This window comes from Molossus molossus, unplaced genomic scaffold (assembly GCF_014108415.1).
Source record: "Molossus molossus isolate mMolMol1 unplaced genomic scaffold, mMolMol1.p scaffold_m16_p_1, whole genome shotgun sequence".
Classification (NCBI taxonomy): domain Eukaryota; kingdom Metazoa; phylum Chordata; class Mammalia; order Chiroptera; family Molossidae; genus Molossus; species Molossus molossus.
The window spans coordinates 156,102,405-156,117,904 of NW_023425344.1; the positions used below are offsets into that span (position 1 = coordinate 156,102,405).

At 39.5% G+C, this 15,500-nt stretch overlaps 1 protein-coding gene across 1 annotated transcript in view; it reads left to right on the forward strand.

Annotated features, from left to right (window-relative positions):
• The first annotated feature begins 7,051 nt into the window (after window positions 1-7,051).
• LOC118629905 (T cell receptor alpha chain MC.7.G5-like) overlaps window positions 7,052-15,500 on the forward strand; it is a 314,180-nt gene continuing 305,731 nt past the window's right edge. Inside the window, exons 1-3 of the mRNA XM_036261628.1 lie at window positions 7,052-7,123; window positions 7,376-7,669; window positions 8,620-8,621. Coding sequence (XP_036117521.1) covers window positions 7,075-7,123; window positions 7,376-7,669; window positions 8,620-8,621 — 345 coding nt within the window. The 5' untranslated portion in view covers window positions 7,052-7,074. The remainder of the gene's footprint in view (window positions 7,124-7,375; window positions 7,670-8,619; window positions 8,622-15,500) is intronic.

Here is a 15,500-nt window from a genome sequence, read left to right on the forward strand (position 1 = left end):
GAGGAGAGACAGGGAGAGGCTTACAGAAACCTCAGATCTCAGCGCCTGTGTCAGGGGGGGCAGGAAGTAGTTGGGGTAACAGGAACATAGAAAAGCATTGTCTTCTCTCAAGAATGAAAACTCCTATGTCTGAGTATAAGAAACACAGAGAGATGGATGTCTGCAAGCTAGAATCTTTCAAGTAGCTATAAGAATAATGGTATGTGTAGTGCCTTCCAGTTTTACAGTGTCCTCACACATACCATTACATGTCACACTAATACTTTGTGTGATATATGTGACAGATCAGACTTCTTTAGCATTTTCTTTATCCAGAAAATCTTTATAATTTTCCTGGGTGTTCATACCTTTAAGAATATCAAGCTTTTTCACCTTTTTAATTGAAGCTTTTTTAGAAATACATTTTTTTCAGTATTCTTTTCTTTTTCCATCCGTCTCCAAAACTGAATCTCCTCAGAGAAAAGTACCCAATTGAGAATACACCAGATGTGACAGTGGAGACATAACTAGGAAGGGATTCACTGGTTCAACCATGACCCTAAAAGATGACCTATTTTCATGGTACCTGGATCAGAGATCTAGGAGAAACAATGGAATGGCCTATGAAAGGCTCAGCTTAGAAGCCACTCAGGGGCAACACTTTTAGTGATCGGAATGCTTTTCTTTGGAAGCAGTGTTATTTATTGATATATAGATACCTTAGCATTCTAAAATACACAAGTGTATAAACTAATAAATAGATGTGGAATAGACCCTTCTCACATCACTCCCATACCCCATTTCAGATTTTGTCATTCTCTTTGCCACAAACTTAGGCTCTTTTGGATTAGAGGTCTAGCTTTCTCCAGAAGATTCAGCAAGGGTTCCACCAAAACCACACCTGGTCACACTATGCCGACATTCCAGGAGGCAAAGAATTGAGTTATTAGACTTGGAGGGGTAATTAACTCTGACTGTCATGAGCGCCAGGTAGTTGTTACAGCATGAGGACAAAGAGAAATACATCCGGAATTTCAGTGCTTCGTATTGGGTATATCCATGCCCAGTAAAAATAGCATGTGGCAGTTGTTGTTGCAAAGCCTGAAAAAAAGGAAGTGATCAAGAAATGTGGCCATTCAGCAAAGAAGATTCTCAGTCACACCACCAGGCAAGCAATCTAGGTCTGTTAAAGTGATATCCTGGAAAATCTGGAAAGTGTGGTTGAAGAGGGAAAGGATGACTATCAATTAATTATAGCCTTGGTACCTATTAAAGAAGGGGGGTATAAAACTCATATCATGAAACCCTCCTGCATTAAATGTTTTAATAAATTCCAGGCAGTCACAACCTTGAATATTCAGTAACATGCTGACAAGCATACATCTCAATAGGACAAAGAGCAGCTCAGGGCCCTGCAGCCCCCAAGAGACTGGTCAGCAGCAGAGAGCCACTGCCCTACTGGCTCCATGGCAGCAAAGAGCCCCTGGCCACACAGACATTTCTGAGAGCCACTGTGGCCCCAGACCCTTGGAACAGATTCCAGATCCAGGTTGTACAACCTGCCCTACATGATGAGCTTGGACACACAACCTTCCCCGATGACCCAGCCTGCCACACTTGGACCCTGAACACTGGACCAATAAAATGGTGAGAAAAGGGAACACCCCTCAAATGAAAAGGAAGAATTGCCAGAAAAATAATTAAATGAAATGAAGACAAGCAATTTATCAGATAAAGTATTTAAAGTAATGGCTATAATGGTACTCAAACAACTTAGTGAGAATTACGAGCAACTCAGTAAGAATTATGAAGAATACGGTGAAAACTACATAGGCATGAAAAAAGAAGTAGAAGCTATGAACAAATTTCAAATGGACATAAAGAATGACATAGCTGAAATAAAAAATACTTTAAAAGAATTCTTTTTTTTCTTAATTAATTTATTTATTTTTGTTACAGATGTTCCTCCTTTTTCCGCCACTGATTCCCCCCTCCCTCTCCCTCCCTGCCCTGTCCCCAGCTTTGTTGTCCCTGTCCATTGTTCATGCATACATGCATATAAGTTCTGTGGTTTATCTCTCCCCCACACCCCCTCCTCTGGGGATAGTCAGTCTGTACCCCCCTTCCACGTCTCTGGGACTACTCCATTCCTCAGACTGTTATGTTCATTATATTCCACAAATAAGTGAGATCATATGATACTTGTCTTTCTCTGTTTGGCTTGTTTCGCTTAAGATAACACTTTCCAGGTCCCACCATGTCTTCTCAAAGGATAACAGATTTTTCTTTCTTACAGCTGCATAGTACTCCATTGTGTATATGTACCACAGCTTTTTTATCCATTCATCTACTGATGGACATTTGAGCTGTTTCCAGAATTTAGCTATTGTAAATAGTGCTGCTACAAATATGGGGGTACATATATTCTTTCAGACTGGTGTTTCAGGCTTCTTAGGGTATATTTCTAGAAGTGGGATCACTGGGTCAAATGAAAGTTTAATTTTTAATTGTTTGAGATAACACCATAATGTTTTCCATAGTGGCTGCACCAGTCTGCATTATCACCAGCAGTGTACTAGAGTCCCTGTTTCAATCCTCACCAACACTTGTTATTTGATGATTTGTTGATGGCGGCCATTCTGACAGGTATGAAGTGATACCTCACAGTTGTTTTGATTTGCATCTCTCTGATGATTAGTGTTATTTGTGGCATATAATGAACTAAACAAACTGATAAACAAAATTGGCCCAGAGACGTAGAGGTAGAGTACAGACTGACAAACCTCAGAAGAGGAGGTATTGGGGAGGAAGAGATAAACCACAGAACTTATATGCATGTTTCCATAACCAATGGACATAGACAACAAAGCTGAGGATGGGGTGGGGGAGATGGGGAGGAGGATATCAATGGGGGGGGAGAAACACTTGTAACAAAAACAAATTAATAAAAATAATTTTAAAATAAATAAATCTGAAGGAAAAAAAACTCATAGACACAGACAACAATATGGTGATTACCAGAGGGAAATGGGTAAGGGAAGGTAGAAGGCAAAAGGGGAATAAACGGAGATGGAAGGAGACTTAACTTGGGGTGGTTGACCCACAATACAATATACAGATGATGTATTATAGAATTGTAGACCTGAAACCTGTATAATTATATTACACAATGTCATCCCAATAAATTCAACAAAAACTATTTATATTTTCATCTAATTAATTTATTTATTTTTGTTACAGATGTTTCTCCTTTTTCTCTCACTGATACTCCCACCCCCTCCCTCCCCGCCCTGTCCCCAGCTTTGTTGTCCATGTCCATTGTTCATCCATACATGCATATAAGTTCTGTCGTTTATCTCCCCACCCCCACCCCTTTACTGGGGAATGTCAGTCTGTACCCCACTTCCAAGTCTCTGGGACTACCCCCTTCCTCAGACTGTTATGTTCATTATATTCCACAAATAAGTGAGATCATGTGATATTTGTCTTTCTCTGCTTGGCTTGTTTCACTTAGGATAATACTCTCTAGGTCCATCCATTACCTTACACCTGTCAGAATGGCCACCATCAACAAATCATCAAACAACAATTGTTGGCGAGGGTGTGGAGAAAAGGGGATTCTAGTACACTGCTGGTGGGAATGCAGACTGGTGCAGCCACTATGGAAAACATTATGGTGTACCTCAAACAACTAAAAATTGAACTGCCATTTGACCCAATGATCCCACTTCTAGGAATATACCCTAAGAAGCCTGAAACACCAATCAGAAAGAATATATGTACCCCCATGTTCATAGCAGCACTATTTACAATAGCTAAGATTTGAAAACAACCCAAATGTCCATCAGTAGATGAATGGATAAAAAAGCCGTGGTACATATACACAATGGAGTATTATGCAGCTGTAAGAAAGAAAGATCTCAACAAAAACTATTTAAAATGAATAAATAATCAAGGTCTCTTTATTGACTAGAAATAGAAATCAGAAACTCATGTAAACAGATAACTTTTTGTACAGATTTCTGACTAAACCAATTTTTTTCTGTGTAGAGGAATAAATACAGAAATGTCCCCGGTAATTATTTATTTGACCTGAAGTGGGCACTGTTGCTTTGGTTGACAAGAGTTGCAAAAGACTGTCTTGTTCAAGAAACTGCTAATTCATACACTAAAAAAAAAAAAAAAAAAAAAAAAAAACCTGTAACAAAAACTCCTTTATCTGAAGGGTCTAGGTCAAATTTCCAGACTCCAGAATCAAATCCTTCATGGGTTTGGGAAGACCAAGACATGGAGGAGCTGCTAGGAGCCACATTTCTGATCTGGCAGTCAGATGTGAGCTGGTAGAATTTATGTCAGCAGCAACCCAGATGACAGAATGGATTCTGAAAACTAGTCTCTATCTCTTATAGAAGAGACTCAAAGAACAAATAAAAATTTTAATTCAACTTTTAACATTATCCTTTAAAGAAAATTAACCAAAAATGAAGTAAGGGAATAATCCTTCCTAAATGACCATCTAAGGAGAATTTTATTATCTGGTATATTTATTTGAACAGGATTTCAGATCCATGGGTACAAGATGGAAAGAATGTAGAATAAATCATGTGCCTTTGTTTCCATTCTAGTTAAATAAAATTTGGAGTAGAAAAGACAGTTAGCAGCTTCTTTCCGTGTTAGTCCCAGGTCCTCCCCTTCCTCACATTAAGCCTCTCCAGTCAAGAGACTCAGCCACCACCTCTGTGTCAAAGGGAATACATGTTCCAAAGAGCACTCAAATGTACTGGACCTCATTCTATGCATGGGGACCCCCACTTAGGAGTTAGTAAACAACATCCATCACCTCTGATAAAATAAAATTATACACAAATATAATCAATATGAATAAAAGCTTTTAAAAGTTTTTTGTTCACTGTATCTTCACAAAAAGAATTGAGAGTCATAAGAACACTAAACAATAGATGCCTGGGGTGATCAGGACTAGACCCCTCAGTGTCCCATAGTCAAGATCCATCCAATAAGAAGGAATTTCTTGACATCTGAAACAGCTTCACCCACTTGTGGCTTTAATTGTTGATGTGCCTTCGTTTTTGCCTCTGTAGAAGTTCTCCCTTGGCAATACGGTAGTAGGCACGTGATGTTCACATATTTTCCTCCCCAGTTTTACTTTTTATAGCCTAACCTGCTAACTTCCATAGGAAATCCTATGACAGTACCTGCCAGATACTGTTGATATTTCAAAGGAACACACTGGAAACTCTCAGACTGCTCGGATAGGGTACTGTTTTCCCTACTTTCTCTTCTCTCTTTCTTCACCCTTATTTTCTCCTTAATGCCCTCTAATCTGACTTTGCTCATCACCTTCTACAGACTTTCTAAATAACCCAACCCAAGAAAGTACTTTCACTACTACTAAATCTCCCAAAACACAACTATGGGCATAATTTTTTTTATTAAAGGAAAAGTTTGCCTACTTGAAATTTCTTTCATATATCATCTTATTAGACTTTCAGAGTTCAGCAACTTGATTAACTATCTGTGAGAGGTAGGCACTAATTAGATGGTGTATATAAGATAATCAAGTTGCTTGGCTGGGCCCAGAGGATTGGGAAATGATCTAAGCTGAGGATGGACCCTCTGGCTTAGGCTCCCAAAGTGCATTATGGACACAGTGACTGCAGGTAAGAGGGAGGAAACACTGACTCCTGAGAGCCTCATTTGTGAACTTATAGTTTCAGCTGGACTGAGATGGAAAGAAAAGACAGATCCATCATCTAGAGTTTCCTACAGAACTGAAGAAGACAGGAGGAAATTAGAAAGTAATAACATTTTTACCAATATCATGTGACTCTCACCAAAAATGATAGACATGGCAAAAACTGAATCACTGTGCAAACAACAGAAAGAACTGTGCTATCTACAGCAACTCTCCAAGTTGTATTGTGAGAAGTCCTCTGGAGTTCCGTGGTCCATGGCAAAATGCCAATTGTTTACCATGTTCTCCAAGTGGAAATAATAAACAGGTTGGGAAAGTTAAGGCCACCACTCCCTATATGACCAACCAGCTTTTAATGTAGTCTTTTCTTCTTCTCTTATGCAGGGGGTGGGGGGAGTTTACATAAAGGTGGACCATAGAGATGGCCTTATCTAAATATGGATGACAAATCTCAGTAGGAAGAGAAAATTAATGCAAATGAGACTAGTGTGTCCTTACATTGTGAATTTTTATTTTTGTGCAATTGCCTCTTATTAAAATGAAAACTACAATTCCTGACCTTTCTCCTCTCACAAGAAAGTGGTGAGGAAAATGAGATGCCAATGGATCTCTGTCAGATATGTATCTCAAAATGTTCCCAGATAAATTGCATATTAATTGTTCTGATGATTCATTCAAAAGCCATGAAAAGATGTGCACCAGGGCTCTTACAGGAACATTTGCCACTGGTATTGTATAGTCATAGAGCTCCCTGACTCAACCCAAGCCAAGTGTTCTTAAAAAATCTTCAACTAAATTCTACTTTTAATTTTCTCCAGACAGTGTTGCTATTTCTTTACCATTAAAGTATTGAGAAATGGTTAAAATAAAGAGTTGGGAAAAGAATAATAGTGCAATCAAAACCTGTCAGTGGCAACACAGAGACCATTATGATATTGGCTTTAACACAAAAGAGAGGGAGGGAGGAAAAGAGAGAGAGAGACAAAGAGAGAGAGAGAGAAGTGAACAAAGGAAAAAAAAAAGAAAGCTTAAAGAGAAAACCAAATACTTCCATCAATTTAGTTCCCTCTTTCCCACCCATCCCATTCTCCTTTCCAAGATTGCATCTTTACAAAAACAATGTACTGGCTCCTTTTGTGGATAATAATCCCAGAATAAATTAAAGTTTTAATATCTTTTTCCTTTGGTGTTATATCCAAACTTTCATTCTCTGAAGCAAAAGACAAAAGGCATTGATAAACATTTTTTAAGCAAGGCATAATCAACAGCCCACCTGACATAACCATTTCCTGTTCTGCTTCAGTGATATCACTGAGTACAGATGACACCCAACTTTCAGATCAGAACAAGATACTTTTCCCCTGCTGAAGAGAGCTGCCAGCATGGCATGCCCCGGTGTGCTGTGGGCATTCGTGGTCTCCACCTGTCTTGGTAAGGAAGGAACATGTATTTGCTTTTCCAATCTCCAGTACAAATGGAAAGTAGGAAAAAAAGATTAGTAACACAGGGATCTTACCTCCTCATTGGTACCAGCTATGGGAAGCAAAAATGCTGATGGATTTCGCCTGAAGTTTGGATTAGGAGGAGGAAAGGTGGGTGGGGATGGAACCAGCTGTGAGCGTGCCTGCTTTATCTCTCTGGTGTCATACCCCAGTGCAGTCCTTTCTGTCTCCTTTCCCACAGGATCCAGCATGACCCAGACGGTCACTCAGCCTCAACCTGAAGTGTCCGTGCAGGAGGCAGAGACTGTGACCCTGGCCTGTACATATGACACTAGTGACAGTCAGTATTCTTTGTTCTGGTACAAGCAGCCTCCCAGCAGGGAGATGATTTTTATTATCCGCCAAGATGTTTATAATAAAAAAAATGCAACGGATAATCGCTTCTCTGTGAACTTCCGGAAAGAAACCAAAAGCATCAGCCTCAGGATCTCGGACTCCCAGCTGGAGGACACTGCGATGTATTTCTGTGCTCTCAGTGGGGGCACAGTGAGAGAAGAGACAGGGAGAGGCTTACAGAAACCTCAGACCTGGCGCCGGTGTCAGGGGGACGGGAAGTGGTTGGGGTAACAGGAACATAGAAAAGCATTGCCTTTTTTGTCAATTAAAACTCCTTACAACTTAATATAAGACACATGGAGAGATGGATGTCTGCAAGCTGGAATCCTTAAAACAGTAAGAATAATGTTATGTGTAGTGCCTTCCTGTTTTAAAAATGGTCCTCACACATACCGTTACATGTCACACTCATACTTCGTGTGGTATGTGTGATAGATTAGATTTCTTTAGCATTCTCTTTATCCAGAAAATCTTTATAATTTGCGTGGGAGCTCATACATTAAGAATCCTAACTTTTCCACCTTTTTAATGTAAGCTTTTTTAAAAATACATTTTTTTTGGTTTTGTTTTATTTTTATATCTGTCTTCAAAACGGAATCTCCTCAGAACAAAGTATCCATTTGAGAACACGGCAGGTGTGACAGTGTAGACATAACAAAGGAGGGATCCACTGGATCAACCATGACCCTGAAAGATAACCTATGTCTGTGGTACCTGGGTCAGAGATCTAGAGGACATGATGGGATGGCCTGTAAAAGGCTCAGCTAAGAAGCCACTCGGGGCAAAACTCTCAGTGATTGGGATGACATTCTCTTAGAACCAGTAATATTAATTAAAACAATGGCAGATTTGTGGATATGTTTAGCATCTTACCTAAACTACACAAATGTGGAAACTAAGAAATGGGTGTGGAATAGACTCATTTCATCACTCCTATAACCATTTCAGAATTTGTCGTTCTTTTTTCACAACCTTAGGCTCTGCTGGATTAGAGGTGTCGCTCTGCCAGAGTATTCAGTAAGGGTTCCACTGAAACTACACCTGGTCACTTTGAACTCCTTATGCCAACAGTCCAGCAGGCAAAGAAAGGAGTTATTAGCCTTGGAGGCTAATTGACTCTGATTGTCATGAAGCACCAGGTTGTTGTTACACCATGAAGCAAGGAGGAATATGTCTGGAATTTCAGTGCTACCTGTTTGTTATTTCCATGCCCAATAAAAACAGCAAGTGGCAGTTGTTGCTACAGGCCTGAAAAGGGCAAACTGATCAAGGACTGCATCACTTCAGCAGTGAAGGGTCTAGGTCACACCACCAGGCAAGCAATCTTGGTCTGTTAAAGTGAAATCCAAAAAAATCTGGAAAGTGTGGCAAAACAGAAAGGGGATAATTATCAATTACCGCCTTGGTACCTGTTGAAGAAGTAGGGCCTAAAGCTCATGTCATGCAGTCCTCCTGTATTAAGGGTTTTAAATAAATTGCAGATAGTCACAACCTTGAAGATTCAGTAACATGGTGACAAGCACACAACTCAGTAGGGCAAAGAGCACATGATCCTTGTTGTCACAACCAAATGCCTACCTCTGATTTATTCAATAGCTATAGTAGACAATTCAGTGGAAACTCAGACTCATTCAAGCTGGTAATATCCAACAATAAGCACACACTGTGCAACTTCTTACCTTCTACCAAAGGGCCTTCTCCGACTCTTCAGGAGCTCAATCAGCCCAAGGGCAAGCACAGCCTGAAAGGACAGGGATATTACCAGACCTCCTGGGAAGCACCAAAAAGTGAAGAAAAAGGACCAATAAATTAAATGTACTAGATTTCTGATTTTCAGCTGACAATTCTGAAAGTGATCCTTTACCCTTCTTGGGAGATCCTGGCAGAATCAAACCCCAACCTTGCCCTATGTACATTCTCACTCTTGCTTTCTAAGATATCTTCCTAAATAAATTATCTTAACCTGAGACCTTGCTTCAGGGTCTATTTTGGGAAAACAAAAATAAAACAGAGAGATAACTTGAAAATTGAATAGAGAGCAAACAAACGAGGAGATTCCAACGTGTCGGCAGGCAGGACAGGAGCGACACTGAGAGTGTGTGAGGGTGAACGTGTGTGAGAGAGAGAGAGTGTGTGGGTGCGAGTGTGCCTAGGTGGCTGCCTATTGGTGGGGGAACCCTGCCACGGCAAATTAGGGCACTCTGGGCAGAGGGAGATGCAGCAGCAGAAGCATGCTCCCATCCAGGTGCTTTTCCCTCGCTTTGGATCAGAAAGTGCTCCAGAATAAAGATCCACAGGGTCCTCCCAGAAATGAAGCAGCAGGGAAATGCAGAGTCTCAGTGTCCTAAGACACAGATAGACAATTCCAGCACCAAGGCCTCTCCACTGGTAGCCGAGGGGCCTGTTGCCACCAAGGGTCACACCAGGAGCAGAGGGGTCTGCCCACCCTAAGAGTCCCGCCAGCAGCATGGTACCCCACAGCCACCAAGGACCCGTCAGCACCAGAGGGACCCACAATCCCTGTGACCCACCAATAGCAGAAGGGCCAGCCACTCTTGCAGGTCCCACCAGGAGCAGAGGACCCCACTGCCCCTGAGGACACATGAAAAGCAGAAGAGACCACTACACAATGGGACCTGCCAAATGCCCTGGGCCCAACAGCCCCCAAGGGACTCATCAAAGCAGAGAGCCTCTGTTCTACTTGCTCCATTGCAGCAAAGAGCCTTTGGCCCCACTGTCATGGCTGAGAGCCACTAGTACCCCCAGACCACTGAACCAGATCTCTGATTCAGGGCATATGAGGTGTCCTTATCCGATGCCCCAGGACAAACAACCTGCTCCCATGACACAGCCTGCCCTACCTGGCCCCAGAACAGCAGACCAATAAAATGGTGAGACAATGGATCAACATCCAAATGAAGGAAAAGGAAGAATTGACAGTAAAATAAATAAATGAAATGGAGGCAAGCAATTTATCAGATACACAGTTCAAAGAAATGATTATAAGGGTGCTCAAACAACTTAGTGAGAATTACAAGCAACTCAATGAGAATTATAAAGAACTCAGTGAAAACTACATGGGCATGAAAAAAATAAGTAGAAGCTGTGAACAAATCTCAAGTGGAAATAAAGAATGACATAGCTAAAATTAAAAATACCTTAGACGGATTCAATAAGTAAATTAAAAGAAACTGAAGACTGAATCAACCAGTTAGGAGACAAGGTAGAAACAAACACCTAATTAAAGCAGCAAATGGAAAGGAAAATTAAAAATCAGGAGGAGAGTCTGGCTAGTGTGGCTCAGTGGTTGAGCATTGACCCATGCACCAAGAGGTTGCCAGATCAATTCCTGGTCAGGACTCATGCCCAGGCTGTGAGCGCAGTGAGAGGCATGCAGGAGGTGGCCAATCAATGTTCTCTCTTATTGACATTTCTACCTCTCCCTTTCACTTCCTCTCTCTCTAAAATCAATAAAGAAAAAATATGAATAAAAAAACAGGAGAAGAGTTTAAGGGAGCTTTGGGACAATATTAAATGTAACAACTTTCATATCATAGAGGTACCAGAAGGAGAAGAATCAGAGAAAGGGATAAAGAACCTACTTGAAGAAATAATGATAGACAACTTCTCTAACTTGGTTAAGGAAAAATTCACACAAATACAGTAAGCATAAAGAGTCCCAAATGAGATGAACCTAAAAAGACCCACACCTAAACACATTGTACTTAAAATGGCAAACATTAAAGACAAAGAAAGAACATTAAAGGCAGCAAGAAAGAGTCAGACAGTTACCTACAAAGGAGCTCCCATTAGACTGTCAGCTGATTTCTCAATAGAAACACTATAGGCCAGAAGGGAGTGGCATGAAGTATACAAAGTAATGAAAAGCCAGGGACTGAATCCAAAACTACTTTAGTCAGCGAAGCTATTATTCAAAACTGAAGGGTAAATAAAGAGTTTCACGAGCAATCCTGGACAGTTTGGCTCAGCGGTTAGAGCATAGGCCCGTGGACCAGAGAGTCCTGGGTTTGGTTCCCACTAAAGGCACGTACCTTAGTTACAGTTTGTCCCTGGCCCTGGTTGGGGTTATGTGGGTGGCAACCACTCAATGTGTCTCTCTCACATTGATGTTTCTCTCTCTCTCTTCCTCCCTCTCTTCCTCCCACTCTATCTGAAGATAAATGCAAAAATGTCCTCAGGTGAGGATAAAAAAAAATAGTTTCATGAACAAAATAAAAAGGCTAAAGTGTTTACTACCACCAAACCAGCACTACAAGACATGCTAAAGAGACTGTTGTAAAACAAAGAAGAAATAGAAAGAGAGAGGAACACAGGTATAAAGAATTAAAATGGTGAAAAGTAGGTACCTATCAATAATAACCTTAAATGTAAATGGCTTAAATGCTCCAATCAAAAGACATAGGTAGGTGAATGGATAAGAAAACATGACACATATATATGCTGTGTACAACAGACCCACTTCAGAACAAAAGATTCATACAGGATGAAAGTGAAGGGATGGAAAGAAATTTTCTATGTTAATGGAAAAGAAAAAAAGCAGAGATAGCAATACCCATATCTGATAAAAAATATATATATACTTCAAAATGACGGACATAATAAGAGACAAGAAAGTCATTACATGATTTTAAAGGGATTGATCCAACAAGAAACTATAACATTGGTAAACATATATGTACCCAATATAATAGTCTCAAAATATATCAAAAACCTTCTATAGGACTTCAAGGGAGAGATACACAGCAATACAAACTTAGCAGGGGACTTTTAACACCCCGCTGACATCACTGGATAGATCTTCTAGAAAAAAAATTAACAAGAAAACAGAGACCCTAAACAATGCACTAGATCAGATGGATCTAATTGATATTTAGAGAACATTTCATCCCAAAGCTGCAGAATATACATTCTTCCTAAGTGCACATGGGACATTCTCAAAGATAGACCATATGTTAGGACACAGACTAAGTTTCTCTAAGTTCAAGACTGAAATCATATCAAGCATCTTCTTGGATCACAATGGCATGAAATTAGATATCAATTACAATAAAAACACTCAAAAACATTCAAACACATGGAGTTGAATGGCATGTGATTAAATGATGAATGGGTTACCAATGAGATCAAGAAAGAAATAAAAAACTTCTGGAGCCCTGGCCAGTTTAGCTCAGTGGTTAGAATATCAGCCTGCAGATCAATGAGTCATGGTCAAAGGCACATATCTTGGTTGAGGTTCATCCTGGGCAGGGGCCAGGGTTATGCGGGAGGAAGCTAGTCAATGTGTCTCTCTCACATTGATGTCTCTCTCTCTCTCTCTCTCTCTCTCACACACACACACACACACACACACACATACACACACACACACACACACACACACACACACACACACATACTCCTTCCCTCCTCCCACTCTATCTGAAGATAAATAGAAAAATATTCTTGGGTAAGGATAAAAAAGAAAACTTCCTGGAAACTAATAAAACTGAACACACACCAACACAAAATCTACAGGACAATCGAAAAGCAGTCCTCAAAAGGAAAGTCATAGCATCATAAGCCAACCTCAAGAAAAAAGAAAAATATCTAATAAATTATCTAACTCTACAACTTAAAAATTCAGAAATAGAAAATCCAAAAGAAAGTAGGAAGAAAAAGACTAATAAAGATCTAAGAAGAAATAAATGACAGAGAGTCTAAAAAAATCAATACAGAAGATCAATGATATCAAAAGTTAGTTCTTTGAAAACATAAACATGATGGATCAACACTTAGCCAGACTCACAAAAAGCAAACAAAGAGGACCCAACTAAATAAAATCAAAAATGAAAGAAGTGGACTAACAACTGACACTGAAGAAATACAAAGGATTGAACAATTATATGATAACAAATTGGATATGTAGGAGAAATGGTCAAATTCCTAGAATCACACACTCTTCCAAAACTGAACCAAAAAGAGTCAGAAAACTTGAACCTGACTAATAATAACTAAGGCAATTGAAGATGTAATCAGTAAACTCTCAGCAAACAAAAGCCTGGGTCCAGACGGCTTTACAGGGAGTTTTACTGAACATTTAAAGAAGCACTAGGACCTATCCTCCTCAAACTGTTCAAAAAATTTAAGAGGAAGGAAGACTTCCAAGCTCTTTTTATTAGGCCAGCATAATCCTAATTCCAAAACCAGATAAAGATACTACAAAGAAAGAAAACCACAGGCCAATATCCCTGATGAACATAGATGCCAAAATCCTCAACAAAATATTAGCAAATTAACCCAGCAATATATTTTAAAAATTACTTACCACAACCAAGTGAGATTCATCCTAGGGATGCAAGGCAGGTACAATATTCACAAATCAATGAAGTGTGATACACCACATAAACAAAATGAAAGGTAAAAGTCATATGATCATCTCAATAAATGCTGAAAAAGCATTTGACAAAATCCAGCACTCATTTCTGATAAAAACATTCAGCAAAACTGGAATAGATGGATCATAATTCAACATAATAAAGGCCATATATGAAAAACCTACATCCAACATCATACTCAAGGGGCAAAAACTAAAAGCATTTCCCTTAAGAACAGGAAGAAGACAGGGATACCCACTTCTGCCACTCTTATTCAACATAATACTAGAAGTCTTAGCCACAGCTATCAGACCAGAAGAAAATATAAAAAGCATCCAAATTAGAAACGAGTATGTGACACAGTCACTATTCACAGATGGCATGATTATACACAGAAAACCCTAAAGACTCCATTAAAAAACTGCTAGATTTAATAAATGAATTTGGCAAGTAGCAGGATACAAAATTCACATTCCAAAATCGGTGGCATTCTTATAGACCAATAAGGAACACTAAGAAAAGAAACTAAAAAATCACTCCTATTTACCATTGCAACAAAAAAATTACGATACCTGAAAATAAATATAACCAAGGAGGTAAAGGCTTGTTCTCAGAAAACTACAGGACATTGAAAACAGAAACAGAGGAAGATATAAAAAATGGTAGCACATACCATGTGCACAAATTGGAAGAATCAACATAATTAAAATGTTCATACCACCTAAAGCAATCCATAGATTCAATGCAATCCCTATTAAAGTACCAGTGGCATATTTCCTAGGGCAAGAGAAACATGGGAAAAAATTAATAATTGGAACTATATCAAACCAAAAAGCTTATGCACAGCAAAAGAAAGCAACATCAAAATGAAAAGGGAACCCACTCCTTAGGAGAAACATATTTGCCAAAGGTACATAGGATAAGGGGTTAATTTCCAAAATATATAAAGTAGTCATACAGCTCAACAAAAGGAAGACAGACAATCCAATTTAAAAATGAGCAGATGACTTAAATGGACACTTCTCCAAACAGGACATAGAAATGACCAGGAGAAAAAATGCTTAACGTCACTAATTATCAGAGATATGCAAATTAAAAGGACTATGAGGTATCTCTTCACACCTGCCAGAATGGCTGCCATCAACAAATCATCAAATAACTAGTGCTGGTGAGGATGCTGAGAAAAGGAGACTCTAGTACACTGCTGGTGGGAATGCAGACTGGTGCAGCCACTATGGAAAACAATATATTGTTTCCTCAAAAAATTAAAAATTGAACTGCCATTTGACCCAATGATCCCACTTATTGAAATATATCCCCAAAAGCCTGAAACATCAATCAGGAAGAATATATGCATCCCTAGGTTCATAGCAGTGCTATTTACAATAGCTAAGATCTGGAAACAGCCCAAGTGTCCATCAGTAGACGGATGGATAAAAAAGCTGTGGTACATTTACACAATGGAGTACTATGCAGCTGTAAGAACAAAGAGATCTCTTACTCTTTGAGACAACATAGATGGACCAGGAGAGTATTATGCTAAGCAAAATAACCCAGTCAGAAAAAAACAAGTACCAAATGATCTCACTTATTTAT